This window comes from Branchiostoma lanceolatum, chromosome 1 (genome assembly GCF_035083965.1).
Source record: "Branchiostoma lanceolatum isolate klBraLanc5 chromosome 1, klBraLanc5.hap2, whole genome shotgun sequence".
Classification (NCBI taxonomy): Eukaryota; Metazoa; Chordata; class Leptocardii; order Amphioxiformes; family Branchiostomatidae; genus Branchiostoma; species Branchiostoma lanceolatum.
Genome location: NC_089722.1, coordinates 14,615,684 through 14,638,638, shown reverse-complemented (window position 1 = coordinate 14,638,638; position 22,955 = coordinate 14,615,684). Strand labels below are relative to the sequence as shown.

The 22,955-nt window shown below is 39.2% G+C and overlaps 2 protein-coding genes across 2 annotated transcripts in view; one reads left to right on the top strand and one right to left on the bottom strand.

The window, feature by feature from the left end:
* The window catches only part of LOC136436605 (cation-independent mannose-6-phosphate receptor-like), a 42,610-nt gene that overhangs the window by 2,720 nt on the left and 16,935 nt on the right, over positions 1-22,955 (top strand). Inside the window, exons 2-22 of the mRNA XM_066430725.1 lie at positions 487-757; positions 1,215-1,449; positions 2,242-2,465; positions 3,368-3,530; positions 4,343-4,532; positions 4,918-5,024; positions 5,576-5,890; positions 6,829-6,978; positions 7,582-7,719; positions 8,463-8,634; positions 9,750-10,037; positions 10,466-10,631; positions 11,451-11,621; positions 12,389-12,604; positions 13,109-13,304; positions 13,840-14,036; positions 14,674-14,791; positions 15,356-15,531; positions 16,488-16,663; positions 17,309-17,454; positions 18,197-18,357. Of these exons, the coding sequence (XP_066286822.1) occupies positions 487-757; positions 1,215-1,449; positions 2,242-2,465; positions 3,368-3,530; positions 4,343-4,532; positions 4,918-5,024; positions 5,576-5,890; positions 6,829-6,978; positions 7,582-7,719; positions 8,463-8,634; positions 9,750-10,037; positions 10,466-10,631; positions 11,451-11,621; positions 12,389-12,604; positions 13,109-13,304; positions 13,840-14,036; positions 14,674-14,791; positions 15,356-15,531; positions 16,488-16,663; positions 17,309-17,454; positions 18,197-18,357 (3,976 nt within the window). The remainder of the gene's footprint in view (positions 1-486; positions 758-1,214; positions 1,450-2,241; positions 2,466-3,367; positions 3,531-4,342; positions 4,533-4,917; positions 5,025-5,575; positions 5,891-6,828; positions 6,979-7,581; positions 7,720-8,462; positions 8,635-9,749; positions 10,038-10,465; positions 10,632-11,450; positions 11,622-12,388; positions 12,605-13,108; positions 13,305-13,839; positions 14,037-14,673; positions 14,792-15,355; positions 15,532-16,487; positions 16,664-17,308; positions 17,455-18,196; positions 18,358-22,955) is intronic.
* Positions 18,353-22,912, bottom strand: LOC136436614 (contactin-associated protein-like 2). Its single transcript, XM_066430737.1, has 6 exons — positions 22,287-22,912; positions 21,751-21,867; positions 21,163-21,300; positions 20,415-20,569; positions 19,996-20,128; positions 18,353-19,163 (listed from the first exon to the last, which is right to left on the bottom strand). The coding sequence occupies exons 1-6, from the start codon at positions 22,693-22,695 to the stop codon at positions 18,985-18,987; spliced, it is 1,131 nt and encodes a 376-aa protein (XP_066286834.1). The 5' UTR covers positions 22,696-22,912; the 3' UTR covers positions 18,353-18,984.

Here is a 22,955-nt window from a genome sequence, read left to right as displayed (position 1 = left end):
AACTACAACAACAGTTGTACTGACCATTGACATAGCCCCGCCCACCTCTGTCAAAACGTAGAAATGCAAAATAAAAACATTAAAATGCAAATATTTGACAGACAGGCAGTCACTCTCTCATTGGTCAAACCACTAATTGTGATGGACAGTCATGATCAGGATCAGTCTATTAGCGCTTGGATTTTCTATTTGTTTTCACCACACAACGACATCGTATCTTTGCTCCTTGAATGTCAAAATGTAATGGTATATTGTTATTGAAACTTACTATGTGTAGGAATGACTAGAAATTGGAGCTTCGAGCCTCATAAAATGCTCTGGGTGCCTTTAATAGCATTACATGTAGCTTGGGGGAATTACCTTTCTTGCTCCCTATCTAAAAATGACCCGACCCAAGTCTTAGATTTTCTTTGTATATATGTAGTAAATAACTAGTAATAGTATTTACTGTGCCAAAATTAAAATTTTCTTCTTGTTGAACTTTAGGCTTTGGGAGGCAAGAGGGGACAACAACGTGCAATATAACATCAGCATCTGCAGCCAGCTTGCCCTCCCAGCGCCCTGCAGTGGAAACTCTGTGTGCAGACTACAGGACAACACCACTTCCAACATAGGAAACTTCAACTCTACCCTTCAGATAGAGGAGGATAGACATGGAGGAGGATTTAGGATGGAGCTTTTTTCAGACGAGGACTGCCCTGGACACCCCGGGCACAAGATTGGATCCAGTATTAACATCCAGTGTGGTAGGACTCTGGTAGGTATCAACATTCTATATTTCAAAAATTAGTTTTTAGTCAGAAAATAGTTCCTTGGGGTGTTTTATAAGAAGAATTGAAAGATTTTTAAAGGAATTATTCCACTTATTAACAAAAGGTACTTCCTAGACTAATAATGTATTATCCGAAAAAACTGTCAAATATTTGCTTTTATTTTCTGCCTGGTTTTTGGAGTGTGCTAAAGCTGTACAGCCATACATGTACAAATGTAGTTCCTATATTCACTTACAAAAAACTGTATCAGAATTTCCACTTATCCAGTGTTGCAAGCAAGATATATGATAAGAAGTGTATAGAATTTTTGCTTGTCCATGAGTGTATCATTTCTTGGTTTACATTTATCCATGCAGTTTCATATAGTGTCCATTTAACTGTTATCATTAAGATACTGTAGTACCTTTTCCTTTGGGTATTCAAAATCTGTGTTTATTCTAGGGCTTCCCTGAGTTTGTGGAGGCCAAACCCTGTACCACGTACTTTGACTGGGACAGTACGGTAGCCTGTACGTCTGTACAGAACCCGGCGCAGAAGGAGGTGAAGTGTTATGTGTACGACACAGATGGGAAGAAGAGGGACCTGACACCCCTGATTAGACAGAGTGGTGGTTACTTGGTGGATTCAGCGGGGGAGAGAGACTTCTACATCAACGTGTGTCGGGACATCTCTCCAGGTGAGTTTGTATTTACCATCAGGCTATTAGCTAGCAGGGCGTGAGGGCGTCTTCTGGGTGCCTTACACTAAGAAAACAAAGAAATTAGATGCCTTCCTTTTGCAGGGGACACCCAGAGGACACCCAATTTCCCTGGTAATTACATAGACATGTACAGTCAAATCAGCCCACCCAGAATCCTGGATGTCACCTTCCTATAATGGCTCATTTTTCTAGCAAATCCTTTGCCCTCGGTCACGTGTTTCCCCCACACCCACTGCAACTTTTTTTCCGCATACCAGACACTTGCACAGTGCTCATGAAAATTGATTGACGTGCAAAGTGCAAAGCTACCGTGGGTAATTTTTAATTCATAGATCCCATTGGGGAGTCCTTTCAAAGTGAACTACCAAGTACGGTAAAACACCTTCTTGAAAGCTGAAAATCTTGTAAATTATAACATAGAATTGTGATTAAAACAAGCTGCTAACAATGTGTACTTGCACTTGTATTAAGTATATCAATATGAAATTACCTGTGACCAGTTTACACATACATATAATATATGTACTGTACTTGCAAAGCATCGTATTAAGAAACCTTGATTGAAGTAACAAGACAAAAGTTTAAGGGTATCCAAAAATCCTGGGGTATTTATCACCAGTCCTGCTTTTTTTGTAAACAGTTTACCGGTAACATACATAATTGTAGCATTGTAACTCATTTTAATATGTGTGTGTGTGTGTGTGTGTGGGTGTACTATATTAACTAGATATAACCAGGAGATATACCGTTATCTTTCCTGAGAAACAGGTGGTTCCACCTCCCCCTGCCCTCCTGGGACAGCAGGCTGTCGTGTGATTGGTGGAGAGGCTGTGGATATGGGTCGTCCCACTACTGACCTACAGATGGGGGAGGACGGCAGGCTGTTCCTGCACTATAACAGCACAGACGGGGACGCCCCTACAGGATGTAACGGGGTCAAACCAACTGTTCACGTCACGTTTGTCTGTCCGAATGGCGATGGAAGAGGCGGAGTGAGTACACATCAGTTTGTGTGTCATTTGTTGTGTTGTATTGTAACCAGCTAAATGTTCTTTAAATTTGTAGTTCACAATGACATACAAGGATTTTTGCTTTACGACTTAGAAGGATGGTTTTCATTTGTGGGACGTACAAAATATGTATGTGACTGATTTGTCAGAAAAAAATACATTGTTGGCTCTTAGTGTCATTATTTTCAACTGCATCAAGTGCAAGGTATTTTCCCAGCTTAGCAGTTTTACAGAAGATGGTATTATAATTTTATTATTATAATTCCCAAAACATAGAAATAATACATGACTGTATGGTGCATTCATGGAGTGTCCTTTGGTAATTAACCTTTAGCACACTGACGTACCTGTAACAAATTTGCTACCAATTCTTTATTGGTTAAGGGATAATTATAATAGGCAGTAGGGAGAAGGTTAAGTTATATAATTACATGTATGTAGATGTAATGTCAACTACTGATGATGGACTGAGGCTAATGTGCATACATATCAAAATAGTTATGTAGTAGTAGTACCCATTATTTGATTATACTGCTGCCGGGGTCCATGACACAGGGATGGGCGGCAGTCAGCTAGTCTTCACACGGCTCTTCCAAGCGGCTCTGTCCAGCGGGTCCACGCCTGGTGAAGCCGCACACCTTAAGGTCTCTCCCGTCACACTCCATCCAAGATTTTTTAGGTCTGCCACGACCTCTGCTGCCTGGCAACTGCATTTTGGTGATGGCGCTGATGCAGCCACTGGCACGTTCGACATTTCCATACCACCGGAGTCGGCGAGACCGCAGCACAGAGGGAATTTGCACAACACCAAGTTAAGCATGTAGAGTTTCTGACGGTGTTTCATCTAAGATAATGAATGTTATTTTTATAACTTGTTCTCCCAGAGTAAGGACCCACTCCTGACTCTGGACACAGATTGTCAGTACCAGGTGGAGTGGTGGACGGAGTATGCCTGTCCTGCCGAGTACCTCACAACAACAACATGCAGCTTCAGTAAACAACAACACGACATTGACATTGATCTGTCACCACTGAACGTACCAGAAGGTAGGGTTGAATAGTTGTCATTTCAAATGAGTTTAGAACAACAGGATAGATAATACATGTACTGCCCATTTCATTTACTGATCAGATGTTTTACTGTATCTATGATATTTTACTGTATTATGATATTTAGCTGTACTATGGTATTTTACTGTATCTAACAGTGCAATTCAGGCATCCGAGACAATTTCTGGTCTGCAAAGCTTTTTGATATGTAAATATTGAATAAACCATTCATCATCAACAATAGGTTGTTAGATTCAGAGTAAGAGACTTGTTAAAGAAATGTTTAAAACAGTAGGAGAAGAAAAGGGTCTGACAACCTGCAAAGCTGGAGGAAAATATGAAGGGAAAACTGGACTCAACAAATTTTCTTACTGCAAAATTTGTAAATAACTTGTCTCTGAGTAGGGAGTCCCTAGATCTAGAGGTTGGTAAAATTGATTCAATTTCGATGATATTTTGTTCTCAATATTGGATTGCTTTGTAGTTAATATAAATCTGAACATATTAAGTAGAAGTAAGTTCCTGACATTAAAAAATATCTGCCTTAAAGTAATCAAAACAATAGCATGTCCCCAGGAAAAAAGATACCGAAACTGGAAGTTTTGCTGCAGTTTTCAGGAAAGCCGCCATGTGGCCCAAAATTGACCCTGACCTTCGTCTTCCCAAGACCTGCCCACAAACCAAGTATCCTCACAATCTACACTTTTGCTGACCACAAATATGCCAAAACACAAACACACACAACGTAGACAGATAGACCCAAAACAACTTTCATGGAGGTATAATGATGTTCCTTTTACTCCACACAGGAACAAACCCATGGCCATACAAGATTACTACCCTTGGTGATGATGGGAAGTCATACGACTATTGGCTGAATGTGTGCGGAGCTGTAGGCATATCGTGTGGGGACAACGATGATGACGGGAGTCACACTAGCGTGTGTCAAACATCTGCAGATTCTGCTCACATTGCTGGAGCAACAGGTCATACTCTGAGGTTTGTGTAGTTTTCACATCGTTAGTATTTCTGTTTTCTTCATTATTTTATTGTATATTGTATATATAGTGTATTTGCAGCCAAAATTGAAATGATATAATAGATTTATTTTTAAAAGTGACACAACAAATAAACATGATTGTGTGAAACTTCTTTTGGCAAATGCTGATTATGGCAAAGAATTTACTGTAGTGTTGACCATCATTAAGTCTCGATTTCAAGAAAAACTATGTTTTGATGCTAGAAAAAAGCAGAAAATGTATAAAGTAGCTTAAAAATACTCTGTGAGTATTATCATGATAATGGCCGTGCTGATATTTCTTCCTTGATATTTTCACAGAAGAACTTTGTGGTAAATTTGTGCGTTTTGCAATCGAAACTTCAGGTACAGCGATGGAGAACTGACCCTGACGTACAAACATGGGGAGGTGTGCAAACACAATGGCTTCAACAGAACCTCTGTCATCACCTTCAGGTGTAACAAAACTGCAGGTGAGATGACAAGACAATTTTCCTGATACCTTAAGGTCATCATCATCATGGTTGTTATCTTCGCCAAGAAGATTGTGTTTTGGGTAGCGTTTGTATGTATGTATGTATGTGTATGTATGTAGAAAAGCAGAATAACTGGAGAAGGCCTGGATGGATTGTCTTGATATTTGCCTATGTGGGTAGGTCTTGTTTTCTGAATGTTTTCTGAAATTTCAGGTCTTGGTCTAAGTAAGAATGGAATACTGTAGAATTAATGCATTTAAGTTCACGGTGATTTAAATTCGCTGTAGGGGGAAATAAAAAAAAATGGAGTTTTTGCAGTGGTTCGTAGTTCGCGATTGGAAGAAGAGGGTAGCCGGCCAGAAGACAGATTAACAGGTATTTTCGCAGTGGTTTTAAGTTTGCAGTTAATGAGAAAAAAACGCAAACTTTAAACCACTGCAAACTTAATGCATTTACAGCATTCCAGTTGGATATTGGTACATAATGATACTCTAAATCCTTTGTTTTGGTTTGGAGTATTCACTGCTCACATTTTGTTAATCTTGCAGGTAATGATGGTAAAGGCAGACCAGTGTTTAACAGTGAGGAGGACTGCTCCTACTTCTTTGACTGGGACACCAGCTACGCCTGTCTCCAACACGAGGAGGGTCGGTCGTGTCGCGTGAGCTCTCCCGACGGGAAGAAACGTTACGACCTGTCGACCCTCGTACAGGAGGGACCGCTGAACTGGGAGGCACTGGATGGGAGACACGAGCACGAGGGAGGCGACAACGATGAACGGTTCTTCATGAACGTGTGCGGGGAGGTCATCACGCTGGAACAGGCTGCAGACTGTCCACAGGGGGCTGCCGCTTGTGCTATCAGTAAGTGTGGTTCAACTTTAACCCCTTCGTGGCTGAGTTGGCTACAAATATGTATGGATCACATGGAGAAGGTTAACCCTTTATCTACATTGTACAGTCATCTTAGAAAATGTTAGTGTGGTCCAACTTTAACCCCACGGCATCCGTGCCAAGTTATCCATTTTCTTTGTCTTCCTTGATGTTATCTTTTCCTTTCGATATCCCAATAAAGTGTTGAAACTTGGACATGGACCTATGATGAATATTATTACTTTTGACCTCCAGAATGATGTCATAAGTAGACCAATTTGAAGTACTGAGGTCCATCAGTTAGCAGCATAAAATACTTTTTTTGTGTCATAAGTCATATCTTAACATCAGTAAGCTACAAGTCTATATGGATCACAGGGTCGGCTACAAGTCTATATGGATCACAGGGTTAGGCAGCAGGGAGAAGGTTAACCCTTTATCTACATTGTACAGTCATCTTAGAAAATGTTAGTGTGGTCCAAATTTAAACCCATGGCATCCGTGCCAAGTTATCCATTTTGCACAAAGTTAATTGGTCACAGATAATCAACAGGGAGAAATGAAGCTGAGACAGACTGTATCTTTAACCCTTTCATTACCAGTAAGTACATTGTACAGTCGCCAAAAATAAATACTCAAGCAACTGGATGAAGGTTTGAAACTTTATCCAGTTGCTTGTCAATGAGTAATTATTTTTGGCGTATCTTACTACCTGGATGTCTAACTTTCATCAACACATTGTACAGTCATCTGGGAGTTTTAAGAAAACTTTGTTTTAAGCTGTATTCCAAGGTTGTCACCGTACTTTATTTTATGTACAGGTGATCTTGGTAACTGAAAGGTGACCACAACGGCCAGCTGGCCTCAATACAAAGGCATTTTTGGTATACTGTACTAAGACTGACTGTATTTTGTTCTGCCATGTACAGGTGATACTGGTGGAGGTGCCACAAACATAGGAAGATACCAGACAGACCCTGTACCGGAGGGGAACCACATCAAACTGACGTACACAGACGGGGACTCCTGTCACGACAGTCTAACCTGGTCAACTGTCATACGGCTGGTGTGCAGTCCTGGTAGGTCTTAAAGATGCTTTAAGTTAACAAGACATATCAAGACTGTCCCATTCAACTGGTTAGGATATTCCATTTTGAAATGAGTCACTTTATCTTTGGAATGTCAAATTTCAAAGTATCATTTTGTTTATTTCTTACCAGATATTTGCAAAATTTTACATGTCATCTAAAAGAGTACTTACAGTGATATAGTAGTAAGGCCAAAGAAAAAAGAAATGTCCCCCCCCAAAAAAATTAATGTTCCTGGATATGTGGATCAGTAGGTAGGGATTCTATTTTTTAGTTTTTTTAAAAGATTTCGGCCAAAGTGATCCAACAAATACAGTTTAACATGGCAAAACTGGAATGCATCAGGACACTGGTATTTTTAACATATCATATTTATACAGACATACATTGTACATTGTACAAGCACAAGACAGTATATTGATGAACTCAACAAAAAAGCACATTATGTTTACTACCCACTCCTACATCAACTGTTCAAAGCCTACATCTTTTTACAGGGTGTAAAATTCAGGAAAGTCTGCAAGAAAATATACATTTAGAATGGTTGGATTCTGTTGTGAATTTTCATCATTTTTTTGTGACTGTCCCACCCAGGTGACCTTGAGAGTGCGCCCGTCCTGTTGCGGAGGTCAGATGAGAAGTGTCTGTACGAGTTTGAGTGGCACACGGCGGCGGCCTGCCCACTGGGCCGCAAGAGTGGCTACGACTGTAGGGTCTTCGACGATGATGCAGGTACAAAATATAGATAAATGAAATTTCACACTTACTCACTACATTGTATATGTTTCAATGCCAGTTTTCTATCTCCATTTAAGATAAACTTGGACATGGACCTATGATGAACATTTATTACTTTTGACCTCCAGAATGATGTCATAAGTAGACCAATTTGAAGTACTGAGGTCCATCCCAACAGCAATAGTTAAAGAATTCAATTGAGTTTTTTTAATCATGTATATTAATCATATTCTGACTGAGTGCAAATATCTTTTAAACTAGAACTTCTGAAACTGAAAAACTGAAACTGATTCTTCGTCGTACATGTTGCAAATAACAGTCAAACATTGTACAAGTGACCATCCCTACATAAGGACCACTTGGCCGATTTGACCATTTTTTGGTAGTCCCTTGGATAATTTTTCCCATTGACACAAGCATTAAGAATCCCATCTACAATTGTACATTGACCACCTGACTATATGATTTATTACTAGTAGTCCCCTGAGTGGTATTCTTGGGCAGTTTTGACTTTGTGATAATGTATGGCCTGTTCAATTAACATTTTGTCAAATCTGCTGCATCAGATTCGTTATCTCAAAGGAAATACTTGTCCTAGGCTTTGTTTATCATTTATCATTCTTTAAAAGATTGTTAATACTATATATAGGAGATTGTTCCCATAGCTATCAACTGCCTTGAAATGCTTCCAGTGATTACGAACAAGATTAACATGATGTATCACAAATTGCACACAGGTTTCTCGTTTGACCTGACCCCACTGTCCAGGGCCGGTACCACAGCAGACAGCTTCTACAACGTGACAAATGGGAAGTATGACTACTTGATTAACGTCTGTGGCGACATCAATGGGACAAAAAGCTGTGAGGACAGAAACACCAAGGCTGGGGCATGCCAAGTGGACAGAAGGTTGGGACAAAATTTTTGATTTTATAACTGAAATGATTCAATAACAAAAGAGAACGTAATAACTAATATATAATGCATTATTACCTGGCAAAGTCTGAGAGAAAAAAAAAGCCAGAATTATAATACATCTACTAAACATAATTCCACTAGGGTACATATTTCCGCCACCCTGAAAAGATACGTTCAAACAGATCTCCAACCCAACATCCCCCAGCAGGGCTCGAAATTCATCTTTGGGAATAGGTGCACTGGTGCACCCAAGTCAAAAAAATTGGGTGCACAGAAAGAATTTTGGGTGCACCAGATAAAATAAAGTTGAATGTTCTTCAGAACATAATTACAAAGTTTAACGCTGCTGCCTCTCTTAAGAACTTCAATCTGTAATTCTATAGCTAACTTTAAAATTTCAAACAAATAATACATTAAATAAAGTACAGCAAAAAGTTATCATGCTGTTTTTTATACTTACATTTCAAGAATATTCTGTATACTGGTGCACAATAATACCTTAACCCTATAGGCTACAAAAATATATAGGTGCACCAGTGCACCCACAGTCAAAAATTAGGTGCACAGCTCCAATTTTGGGTGCACTGGGTGCACATGCACCCACTATTTCGAGCCCTGCCCAGTATAATGCACTCCTGCATATCTAAAATGTGCGTACCTGGGGGGTGCTGCATTAGAGATCTCTCAAATCCACTGTTTTTCAAAGTGGCAGATATATGATGTATGTTACCCGTCAGAAACCTGTGAAATATAGCATGTTGATGTAGAAACGAAAATATACCAGACAAATTGACTCCAACGTAATTCATTAACATGTCTGTAGTAGGATGTCATGAGGACTTGGACCTATGATGAACATTCATTACTTTTGACTTCAAGAATGATGTCACAAGTAGACCAATTTGAAGTACTGAGGGTCCATTGTATATTATATTATATCATCTGACTAACAAAGAAAAATATGGAAGATACCAGACCCTACTTGAGGGGAATAGCTGCCAGTTGTTAAATTTAGAGTTGGAGTGATAAATGAAAGAATGAGGTACGATGTCATGGAAAAAAAAACACAGAAAAAATTTTTTAAAGCTTAATCTTTTTCTTTCCAGTGACAACAAAGCCAAAAGTCTTGGCGTGTTCAACTCCCACCTGAACTACTACGACGGCCTGATTAACCTGACGTATACCGGTGGGGACCCTTACCACGACAAAGTGAACCGGTCCGCGCACATAGCTTTCCTGTGTGACCCAAAAGTCGGCCACGGCCAGCCCAAGTTCCTTGCAGAAGACAACCACTTCTATTACTTCAAGTGGTACACGAAGTACGCCTGTCCTGAACAGCCGATAGAGTGTGTGGTGACAGACCCAAATACACACACACAGTATGATCTATCAAGGTAGGCAAACTACATAATGTACAATACTTGAATGTCTAGTAGCTATTACATTTGTCAAGAAAAAACCTTGAAGTATTGAATTGTCTATCTTGCAGACTGATATAATTATTAAAACAGCCAGGTTAATGTCTGACAGGTAGTAACGTTGAACTTTTTGTACTTTTATCAAGTGGCTATCAAGTGTATTTGATACTTACCTGTCTTTTATAGGTGGATATTACATGTACATTTGTACGTCAAATTTCTCAAAATTTTGTAAAACAATCCCTTATGAAAATCCCTTTGTGTTATTTGATTTAGTGTCTCTTATTACCCCAAGAAGAAGTCAATGCATTGAATTATTTACATGATTGTATTGTTGTCTTTTCCGCCTATAACCTACATGTGTATATCCTCCTTTAGCTAACATGATGTCGTTTTTCTCATAGCCTTGCCAAGTCAGAGGACGATAATGGTGAGAACTGGTCCTATCTGGATGACACGGACCCAAACAACAAGAAGAAGTATTACATCAACGTGTGCAGACCTATCAATCCTGTGTCAGGCTGTGACACCTACGCCGCTGTGTGCCAGACTAGTTTTGCCACTGGAGAGGTGATTTTCAGAATTCTATTACTTTGTAATATGAATGTAATATAACCTTTAGCATGCTGAAGTAGCCATTTGGCACCCAATTCCCTATTGGTTACAGAGTTAGGCAGCAGGGAGAAGGTTAAAATACCGATGCTGTTGCTTCCAACGTGATCATGATATTGCTTCATAAGTTCAAAATATGGCAATAATGTTTAAAATTTAGAGTGTGTTTTTGAAAATGAATTAAAAATGCATGCAGATCATTGTTGTATCACAAGTTTTGACTTCAGGTTCAAGCTATGGTTGGCTTAACCCTAGCAAGATGTTCATTTAGATAGAAGAGAAAAATCCTAAACTTTGAAGGCCTGTGGGATAGCTATTTGGCTGATGAGCACATTCTGCGTACTAAGCTATAAACTTGTATCATTCTGTATTCTCTATCATGTAGCAGTTATACAATGTAACTGTCCTTCAGCGTTGTATACCAGCTTTGCACGCATCCAGTGCGGCAGCAACTGGTTATATTATACTGAATGACCTGTCACACCTAACCTTTGCACATCTGACTGCAAGCATTGTTGAAAGCTATCTAATGAGGATGCTCCTATCCTTGTTGGCAACAAGTTCCACTCTATGACAGTTATAGGGAAAAACAACTTTTTGAACACCTCAATTCTTGGTTGATAACTTAAAGTTAAACTCTAATACTTAAAGGCATGACTATTTCTTGTTATAATTAAAAGTAAACTATCAAAAATGAAAATTTGTAGAACTTAGTTGATATGACTGCCATATTGATTTGCAGAAAGCTGTAAACAATTGTTGTCTTTTCCGACACAGGAGGCAGTGACACTCCCCAACATGGGTATGGCGGAATTGCGGCCCACCATTGAGGGCCAGGCGGGCCATCTCCTACTGACCTACAGTAACGGTGGGCCATGTACGGGACCAGACGGGGTGGCCAGAAACTACACCACCAAGATCCACCTTATCTGTCAGAGGGGCAGTCTGGTATGGCAAATGAGGACTGTCCATTTCCTTCACTATCTACTAGCATACTAGCATATCCTTTGAAATGACATTGTTTCTAGTTTGATGTTTTTCAACAGAATGACAGTGAGAGTAAAAACGAAACATAAGCGAGAACAGTTTAGAAGTTCAGCAGATCCTTTGTTATGTGGCTTGAGCTTTTTCCTTGTTATTACAAGTATATGCTCCATTTTTCAAGTTCAATTTTGAATAGCACTGGTCCTTTAAGATTTAGATAAGATTTAAGTCACCAGATGTATGGAAAAATTTCACATGCTAATGGAGGAGGGTGCCTCCCTAAATACAAAATTTGATATAAAACGATCAGCCTTTAACTTAGATGATCTTTTGTGATGCTGTTTTCAAGGCATTAGTGACTGAAATATAATTCATTTCTTCCTTTGCATGTTATAATTCATTGTACGCTTCTTCTGTTCAATCAGCAAAATTGTTTCCTTGTAACAGGTGGAAATTTTTTAATGAAAGCTCATCTGTGTTGTTAACTTGGCAAAATACATAATGTGCTTTTTGAGCTTATTACAACAGAAAGAAAACACTCACCATGAATTTTTAGTCAATCTCATCAGATGTCTGATTCACTCACTGACTGTCAAGAAATGGGAAACTTAATGACGTCAGGAGTGAATCAAAGGTGGCGGAAAGACAGAATCTATCACCGTCAGGGTTCAGAGAGGATTGGTGCGCCCTAATGTAGGTTGAGATTCTGATGTATTTTTCTCTGTGTGCAGTCGAGCAGCCCCCGGTTCCTGGAGCAGATGGGGTGTGAGTTTGTGTTCACCTGGGAGACTGAGGCAGCCTGTGGGATTAAGGTGGAGACACAGGAGGACTGTACCATCCCCGACCCCAACTCTGGCTACATCTTCAACCTACAGCCCCTCACCAGGGGGGACCGGACGGAGAAGAAGTACTACGATGTCACCAGTAGTGATGGTCAGGCCTTTAAGGTAGGAGATGTTCTTAAGATTCTGTCTTGAAATATCAGTAGTTACTACACATGGCAAAGAAGTATTTATGTACTGGCACTGTGTTGCAGCACTTTTTTTAAAAATAAAAGTCGTGTTGAAAAGAAAGACTTAAGGTAAAGTGGTGAAACTTCAGACTAAGGACGAAGCATGGCTCTTTTTTGGTAGCTAGTTTGTGAGGTTTTGCTACGTCTTGCATGTTTAGCCAAGCACAAGGGGTCACCTCTACTCTTCTCAGTAAGTTGAAGGTAAAAGTATGGAAGACACAATTCATATACTATATAATAGTATCTCTTCTTTTCTTGACTTTTTTTGTCTTAGAAAAGCTAAACTGACTTGAAAAGAAAGAGACTGATTGAAATACCAACCGTAGGGAAACAACTTTCTTTACCCGGTATTAGTGGAAAGAGCGTAGCCTAAATTAATTTCTTTTCTTCATTACTTTGGTATTATCATACAACGAGTGTTGTACTTTCTTGCCTATAGCTGAACATCTGTGGAAGTGTTAAGGATGGCTGTCCCCAATACTGCGACGAAGACGGACACTGCGAGGATGCAAGTGTGTGCTCGATAGCCACGGGTAAGGACAAGGCGCTCGCACACGCACGCGATGCCCAGCTGGAGTTCTCCGACGCCGGACAGCTGACTCTACGGTACGAGGGAGTCCGTGACGAAGGGTCAGGTATGTGGAGATCTTACCTACAGTTGTTGAAAGAGATGATGTCCTCAAAGACATGCAAGGTCATGAAGATTATTCAGAGTTTTGGTATAAAACCTGGTTCTCCAGTTCTTTCCATTTAAGTCACTAACAAAAGATAGCGAATGATGTCTGAAACGTTTTAAAATTCTATCCAGTTGCTTGTAATGAGCTGTTTTTTGGTGTATCATGAAGCTTACATCTGTCATGACTTCTGACACAAAAACATGTATTGTCAAAGAATAGTCTTATAGAATGTAAATCATAAGATTAGTGTATAATATAAAAATCTGAGGAATTTGAATGTCTAATCTTGAAATCCACAATTATAGAGTTTTCATGCACTTAGACATACTGTAGACAGTGTTCCTTTCATAAGTCACCAGTGAGAACTGAAATATAGTGGGCTAGAGTGCAATGAAATGTACAAAATGTTTTGTCATCACCTTGTGAAATTTGCTTGTAAAATCAAGAGACAGTTCTTTTGCAATTATCTTCAAGTTAGCTTTCTTTTCTTTAGGACAAGTGACAAGCGTGATCATCCACTTTGTCTGCCGGACACAAGTGGCGCTGGGAGAGCCCAAGTTCCTCCGCCAGGAGGGGTTGTCGTTCCTGTTTGAGTTCGCCACGTCTCTGGCCTGTCCCCCTGCACCTGTGGACTGTCTGGTAACAGATACCGCGGGGAACCTGTATGATCTGACACCACTTTCTCGAACGGTTAGTTGTTATATTGTGTGTTTTTTTTTTTTTTTTTAATGAACTCGCTCAGTGCAAGGCCGTAGGGGGTCACTCATCAAAGCACTGAACTAATTCTTACTGCAGCAGCTCTAGGTCAGAAACATCAATGTTCGAGACAAGCATGACTTCACTGACCCATTAGGAGAAGCAGGGGTTACGAAGGCTGCTTGGGAAATTCCCTACCCCATTTAGGCCGGAATGTTTTGATCCACTCACACCGGGGCATGCCCCTACTCTTTTTCGAAAGATGTGGTGGGTTCTTTTACGTGCTCAAGGTGTGACTCTCCTCAAACACGGGACCTCCACTCCTATCCGAGGGACTGTTGAAGAAAACCCTTACTATCCGCAGTGCAATAATTAGAATAATTACTCGAAACTTACTATAAATGCATGGCAAAAAAGACAAGGTTCATCGTTGTTGAATTTTAGATAAAATAATTGTCACAGTGACTGTGCTGTATGTTTATATTCAATTTTTTATATCTATCATACAAAAGTCCACCAAATATTGTCATTACTATTAATTAAAACCTATTTCAACTGTCATATTTACATTTTTGTATCTAGAATTGTTCCTTTTTCAATGAATCAATTATTTATATTTGATTTTTTTCAGGACCAAAATTGGGAGCCACTGAACCCAGAGTCCACTCCAGGACACAAGGACGAACGTTACCACATCAACGTGTGTCGGCCACTGGTCGTCACAAACAACATGGACTATAGCTGCCCAGGTACATTTTTTTGCCAAGAAAGTTACAGTCAAACTTGTACAAGTGACCACCTCTACATTGCAAATGTGACCACTTTTTGGCGGTCCCTTAAATTTCTTTTGACACAAGCATTAAGAATCTATAGTGACCACCTGTCAATAGTGACCACCTGTCCACAGAGACCAGATTTCACTGTACAAGTACTTTGTATGATTCATGAAAAAAAAAAACTGAGACAAAATCGATAAGGAGATGAAAGATTTAGAGTGTTTCTTTCAATCATCAGATTCTATAATCTACTACTTCTTTGTCAGTTTTACTGTAAATTTATTGAGATTTGCTATTTTGTAGGAGGATTGACATAGCAGGTGACTAGCACCTTTTCAAGGTACCAAATCAGAGGCCAAACTGTAAGGCTTTTTTGATAAGTGTGGTGGGTTCTTTAACATACTCAAAGTGTATCTGTCCTCAAACGCAGTGCCTCTAGGTTTACGTCCCATTGACAAGGAGATCCCAAACTAAATCTACATTTAGGTTCTCATTTTTACCTTGCTAAAGCGTAAACTTGACCTTCCTTCTTCCCAGGTGGCCCCCTGGGGTCTTGTATGACGGGTCCCCAGGGGAATAAGAACCTGGGTGTGGTCCAGTCCAACCCCCAGGCTGCTGGGAACTCCCTGTCTATCAGGTACTACAACGGTGACATGTGCAGAGACAACGTCCACTACAGCACGGTCATCGTGTTCGAGTGCTCCCTCACTCAGGTTTGTTTGTTTGTTTGTTTTATTCAATATTATTATTCAACATAATCTTCATTAGTGTTCAATCGTTACAAATCTTACACTATTCTTCCTGGAGTCCATTTAAATACGTTAAAATCAAAATGCAAGGAACAAAACATGTTCAATTGATAAACAGTTAATGAACAAAATCAAATGTGTTACAAAACATTTACAATTGATTGACTATCATTATGATAGTAAGGTAGGGTCTTATCCTATTCTATTATATCTATAGTGTGTGTCTAGGTCTTTGAGATGAACATTAAGTACTGATTGTACTATTCGGTTCAAGAGCTCTTGTTCTGAAAAGGAAAGGAAAGTGATCTCAGTTTAGCTCAAATGAACTCAATGAACAGATGAGCTAATCTTCCAATTGGTCGTGACAAGGAGACAGACGCTATATACAGTATTTACAGGTTCATTAATATTGTACTCATCTGGGGAAATTCCCCTAGCTCTTTTTGACAAGTACAATCTGGTAGCGTGCATGTCGGGTGAGCGACACAGCCAGGATCGAACCTGGGGCTTCTAGTTCCAAAGGCAAGATCGCTAACCACTGGACTACGCACGCTAATTTTGTTTTTTTGCTTCAACAGACGTATTTCATCTTTGCACATTGAATTTCTGTGTTATCCATCATGTTTCAGATTCTACAAATTTCAACTTGTTTTTTATTCAATGCCTACATTATATTTCCTTTTTGTAAATGAAATTTTACAAGATTATGTAAATGGCTAGAATACAATAATGTTAGCTTTTCATGAATAATTGTCAATGATGCTTGCCCCAACTATGTCCACTTTGCTTCTCCAAAGTCTCTCTCTCTTTCAAGATAGGCTAATTTGTTGAGAACTGTTGAACCCCCTAGCCTAAGACTAGCCTTATAGGCTAAAGGAATTAAGGGTATCAGACTAAAGGAAATCCTTTGTCCTCTTCAGGGCACTCCAACATTTCAGACAACGACACAGGACGGCTGCGAGTACGCCTTCCTGTGGCGCACCCCGAGTGCCTGTCCAATCAGGCGGGCCGTCGGAAGCAACTGTCGCGTCAGGGACCCGCTCTATGGATTTGAATTTGACCTCTCCCCTCTGTACAACTACACTCATGACTACAGGTAAGAAAGCCCAATTTGCTATAATCTAACCCTAATGTGTAAGGTCAAGATTTGGGCAAATTTGGAGTTGCGAGTAACTAGGCTGTTTTTGTTTGAAACAAAATGATGCGTGGGCATGCAAGATGTATATTTTTCCTGAGTGTGATAGCTTTTCGATACAAAAGAACATTGCTAGAAACTAACTCAAGCGAAATTTTTCCTTTATCCTGATTAATATACATGTACGTAGCTCCAATTGTGACGACAACATTGAGTCAATACATATAAAACTAAATGATTAAACCAACTCGATCATAACTGTTACGCTATATAAAAATGTATGCTAGCCCTTATTGTATTGTATTAGTAATTAGGATGCTATATCAAAATATATACTAGCCCTTATTGTATTGTATTTATTTAGTAATTATAGGATGTTAAGTTTTATTCTATACTTCTTCTTTGTATTATGTTTACGAATTCTTGCCATACTTTGTACCATGTACAATTGTCGTGCAATAAAGTTCTTCTTATAAAACATTTCTAAGACTTGATAAATAAAAATGCAATTTTAGAATTTTAAGATCTAGAAAGAGGTAATTGAAAAACCGTGCCTCTTTCACTTGCCCACCTGTTCAATTCTGTATCATTCTGTCCACACTCCAGAGTTAGAACGCAGCAGTATGAGTACAATCTGAACGTGTGCGGGCCGATCCACGAGGGGATGGGGGTGTGCGATGCTAAGGTTCATAAAGACGTCAGTGCCTGTCAGAAGACCCTGCCTGGAGTTGATCCTGAGGTCCATGTTACAGGTAAGAAGGAATTTAGAATCATTGTTATTTTGTTGTACAAAATGACAAGAGGAATGACATACATTTCAAAAACCTAGGACAGCTCCAAATCTGAATTTCAAAAGGCAAAGATGTGCATCATACATTTTTCAAGGTGTTTTCTTGTAAAAAATTATATTCAAAAGTATATGATATGATGATTTAAAAACAGTTTTCATTTTTGTGATGTTCATTTAAAAGAAAACCATGACAGGTACATGTAAGTGTCTCTACCACATTTCTTTTGTACAATAATTTTGTAGTAGTCATGGAATGATGTCTTGTGTGAAGGACATTACAATTATATTAGAGTCATTATCATCTTTGAGTTTTTGTTTTACGTGAATGACACAGGAACTAAAAATATAATTAAAGAGAACAATTAGGATAACATTTGTGACACATGAAGTCAATCTAAGAAAAAGACTTGATTCAGAAGAATCTGCTGTCGAACATTCAACTTGAAAGGGGTTGAAATAGTTTCATCAGGTTAGTCACTGAATAAAAAGACTCTTTTTACACAACAAAGAGATTTATTCCACTGACGTTTCGGAGACCATCTGTCACCTTCTTCAAGGCAATTCTAACTGGTTCACATTGCACTGCAGCACAGGTGTCGCTGCTTATAAATGCGTTCCCAACTACAAAGTATTTACATAATTATATAAAGTGTCAAACAATAAGAACCATCCTTGTTTTAAGGTGACTATGTTGTATTTGACAGGTACATTTAACAAGACAGTTGTGTATGAGGATGGGCAGATCTTGTTGAACTACACTGGTGGAGAGAAGTGTCACACTGTGTACAACCGTTCTACTGCCATCAACTTCTACTGCGACCACTGCGCTGACGGGAAATGCAAGGATGGACCCAAACCTGGACCTGTAAGTACTTTTTTTATTCAGGATTGGATACATGAGTACAGCGTTTCATGTTAAAATCACATCAAAGTTGTCAAATTGATTATATGTCATACAAATACATGTATAATTCATTCTGGTAACTGTATTATTTTAAAAAAGAAAGCTTTTTAAAGAAAGTTTCATCATCAAATAGTTATCTTTATGAAATTGACATTTAATGCCACTGTTTACCACATTTGTGTTCAGATTTTTCAAAAGTGCGCAAGAACGGCACAAAAATAATCTACATTGGTAATCTTTTAGTTTCATGTGCTTACTGTAAATACTGTAGATACCATAGCCTCCGTCAAAACGTAGAAATGCAAAATTAAAATAAAACATAAAAATGCAAATATTTGACGAACATGGAGTCACCCTCTCATTTTTTGTTGTTGGTTGAACCACTAATTGCCTTGGACAGTCAGGATCAGTCTATTTGGGTTTGGATCTTCTATCAGTTGTCACCACACAACGACATCGTATCTTTACTCATTTAATTTCGATATGTAATGGTAAAGTGTTATTGAAACTTACTATCTATAGGAATGACTAGAAAGTTGAGTTTTTTTAAATTCAAGTTTCAAGCCTCATAAAATGCTCTGTATGCCTTTATGAACACCTGAGTTTTCCAAGACGATGATAGCCATTTGCTTGATAACCCAAAGTGTCACCAAACCTGAGTTGAGTGACGGGCAGGTCAGGGTTGTGGGTCAGGAGGCCCTCGTCGCTGCGCCAGTTGTAGTCATTGTTATCACAGTTACACTTGGGTTTTCCATTATCACAGGTGCCTGCATGGTAACATTTAAATTTTTGAATATTAAAAACCTGATAGGTATATCACCAGGTACTGTACTGTTTACTAAGTTACCATCGATGATAGTTTTGTTTCTATTTGCTATAACAATGCATCTATTACTTGGATGCATTGTACAAAAATGTATTTTGCTGGGACTACATATGCATGTATCTGGTAACCCCAAAGCATGCTAGTCCAGCTAATGCCTGCACCTAGCTGAGATATGAAAACCTGCAACTTTACCATTGAATTCAGGGGTCAAAATGTTACACTAAATAAAGAATATTACCATAATCATGTACTAGGCCTTTTAAACTGTCTATAATTATTATTCTATAATTCTGATTGAAAAATTTTCATTTCCAAGATACGTCTCAGAGAATTACAAGCTACATGACTCTATGTAGCGCCTACAGGCTTTTAGCTACGATTTATAGAGACAAAGGGTCCAAAAATAGGGGTGTGGGGGTGCTGTGATGCGGGGGTTAGGTGTTTTCTAGTCATATCATACTTTTAGCACACCATTTTAATCACTAAAAACTGCTGGTTCCCTCTCTGTCTCCCAATGGGCTCTATGGATTAAGAATTTCCTGGTATCTGTGCATGTCAATCAGTTTTCATTCTGTCCCAGTGTCTGCATGGTAGAACTAAAAAAAGCATCAGTGACACTGTAACACAGTAACATGTGTCTGTAATTACCAGGGAAACAGGGGGTCCTCTGTACGTTCAGCTAAAAAAGAGGGCGTCTAACTTCCTTGTTATTCTAATATCATGCGTCCAAATGACACATGGACCCATGCCTGGCTAAAAGCCTGAGCGCCTACCTTCTTGGCCACATCCACACATGCCACTGCCAGGGGTAGCCCCTCCCCAGTAGTCTGCCCTCCTGCCGTCCCAGGTCATCCACCAGGCAATGTCAGTATCACCAAAGTTCATCACGGAGTGGTAGCACTCATACTGCATTTACAGATTGAAATACTGTATTTGTACAGAGTCATATGATGATAGTGCATTTACTACATTGTGCAATGTGTCCCTCAATGATGGGAGCGACAGGGAAAAAAAATAATACAATCTTTTTTGGAAAATAGTCTGGGGTGAACATAAAGAATAAGAGGATTATTCAATATTCAGCTTTGTATAGCTCATTTTATCCAGTGAAGCCCTTACTTTGATCTAGAACACTATAATTTTAGTAACAAAATTACCTTTTGCTAATAAGTATGTAATATAATATATGTACCTTGATAAACTGCTGGCAAGACTGTGAGACAACTATTAGGGCTCTGATCTGGTCCAACGATGCCTGATAGGTCACATCACGCATGTACGAACCAGCACCATCATAACCTCTGACATGGGTGCGGGCCTCGCTGTCATGGCTGATCACTGTCACACCTGATCAGGCAGAGACAAAGTGGGGAGGGGGGCAAAATGGAAGGTCATCTCTTCACGTGTCACATATTTGTCAAGTACGTAGATTCTCTGAAATACTAATTTTAAATGTAGCCTTGCCTGTTTGTTTAACAGTGTCAAAATTTTTTGAGTCATAGACTCATACAACATCAATATGCAGAATGTGGGACATTGTATTATCCACTGCCCTCAAAGTCAAAGAAATCTAACCCCACAAATATGTGTACACACTTACTGTTGATTAAGAATATAGTGGTATGTACTCCATTAGTTGTAATACTTTTACTTTGAAATATAATGTATACTAAGTAACCTTCAAGCATCATTTTGCAAAATATCTAGTACATAAATTACATTAAACATTACTTGTCAAGTAATGATCGCTCCATTTTATGATCAAATAATGAAATATGCAAATATTCTTCAATCAATAAACTTATAAAGTGCAAATTAACGTTTAATCAGTCCAGTTAAGTGTACCTAATCCTAACTATCATATAGACTTAGTAACTTAAGGATGCTTCGCAATAATCCACCACCTTAAAGTGTCGCTATTTCTAGTACTTGTTTGTTACCTTTGCCAGGCACAGAGGTCATGTCACAGTAGGCAGAGAATGGGTCCACCCCATTCCCAGGTCCATCAGGGTCGATAGTGTACTCCCCTGAGGCCATATCTGACTCATACAGGGGGGAGCAGGTTTGGGGGATTTCACCTAGTACGTGTATTAGAAGGAAGTTAAATAGTATACAGTTATCTGGCATGCTTGTACATGATTCACATAAAGGTACACTTACACACAGACATTGAACAATCATATATATATATATATGCTACGTAATTATACTCATACTTGTACATGTACATGTACATGAGTACACATGCACATACACACACATAATACATATTGTACATTTATACACATACACACATATATGTCATTCGGTAAACAATTATAGAACAATGTCACACACACACACACGCACACATATACTAACAATGTCAGACTTTATATACAGTACTACAAAAAGTCATTTATAATTTGAACAAGTAATACAGTAACTGCATTTCTCCCAATATTTTCACGAGATCATTTTTGTTCATGTAAATTAAAGCAGGATGCAATTTGAATCGCAATCGGTCCAAGATATCATATTTTTATTACCTGATAAAGAGGTGAAATTATGAAAGTCACAGTACACATCAGATACATTTGAAGACACCACGTAGGAACCGGACTGTCTGCATCCCAGCTTCCACAGGTGATAGCAGGAAGGCACACCTGTAGATGCAACAATTGTTTGTTTGTCTGATGGTATCACACAACTGGAAATTCAAAACTGATTCCCAGTGTACTGTACTTTGCACTGAGTTTAAAAAGTTGGACAAAAACAATCATGGTAATATATATTAAGTGCAGCAATTAAAGATTATTGCCATGGCAAAGGTGTCTTGAAGGTGGGTTGATCTCACTTCACTGTAAGGAAAAACCAATGTAGCACTCTTAGTTTTGCCATTGACTTGTGATTATAGGTTATTATTAAGCTCACTCCTGAAGCTTCGCCAAAAAACAATTATAAGCTGGACTGTATTGAGTACTGTTAGTTGCTACACATCTGTTCTTTTTTTCATTAAATGCATTAAGTGTTAGTTAAAGGTATCGTTGAAAAACTGGATTAAATTTTCTAAAATCTAGTTTACCTGGAAGTCTATGTCCTTCGGCACACTTGTCTTCCAAACTCTTTGTCTCCAGTACTTGTACTTTTGTCTGCAGTTGTTCCACCTCTGTCTTTTGTTGTTGCACCTCTGTCTCCAGTTGTCGCACCTTGTTTTCTTGTTGTTGTGCTTCTGTCTCAAGTTGTTGTGTTTTGGTTACCAGTTGTTGTACTGTCTCCCTGAGTTCCCTCATTTCTTCCTGCTCCAAGCCGGAGCCACAGTTGTGGACACTGGAAGGTGGGAGCACAAACGTGTAGGCACGCTCCCCTTCCCCCGTGTAACGACACTGTGCGCTCGCCTCCCGAGTAGACTGTCCACTGCTGATATGTGCTGCAACACAGAACACTGCAAGAGCTACCATAAGATTCATGCTGTACCCCCTAGTAGTAGGCATCCTTATATCTTTCGTACTCCCCGGGCCTTTTTTCTTCAGTCAAACCTCAAAAATACTGCAATCAGAATTTAGAAGTCTGTGCAGAGCACCATACAGGCAATGCAGTCAAAGGTCCTTCCTTAACGTGGTTTGTGCACGGTATGGTCTATTTTGTCTCTAACTTCCTCATGCGTCATGTATCAAACTGGTCCTATGACTATTGTTAGTGTTAAGGAGCAGCTTTTAGTACTTAGTGGAAGCAGAGTGGTAGGACAGGTAAT

What these genes read in the sequence shown, in the direction of transcription:
- LOC136436614 (XM_066430737.1), bottom strand. Translation starts at nt 22,695, where the DNA reads ATGCCTACTACTAGGGGGTACAGCATGAATCTTATGGTAGCTCTTGCA. An exon ending in CGAAGGACATAGACTTCCAG is followed by an intron (nt 21,868 to 22,286) that starts GTAAACTAGATT and finishes TTGCATCTACAG; the next exon opens with GTGTGCCTTCCTGCTATCAC. An exon ending in GTGTGGATGTGGCCAAGAAG is followed by an intron (nt 19,164 to 19,995) that starts GTAGGCGCTCAG and finishes GTTACCATGCAG; the next exon opens with GCACCTGTGATAATGGAAAA.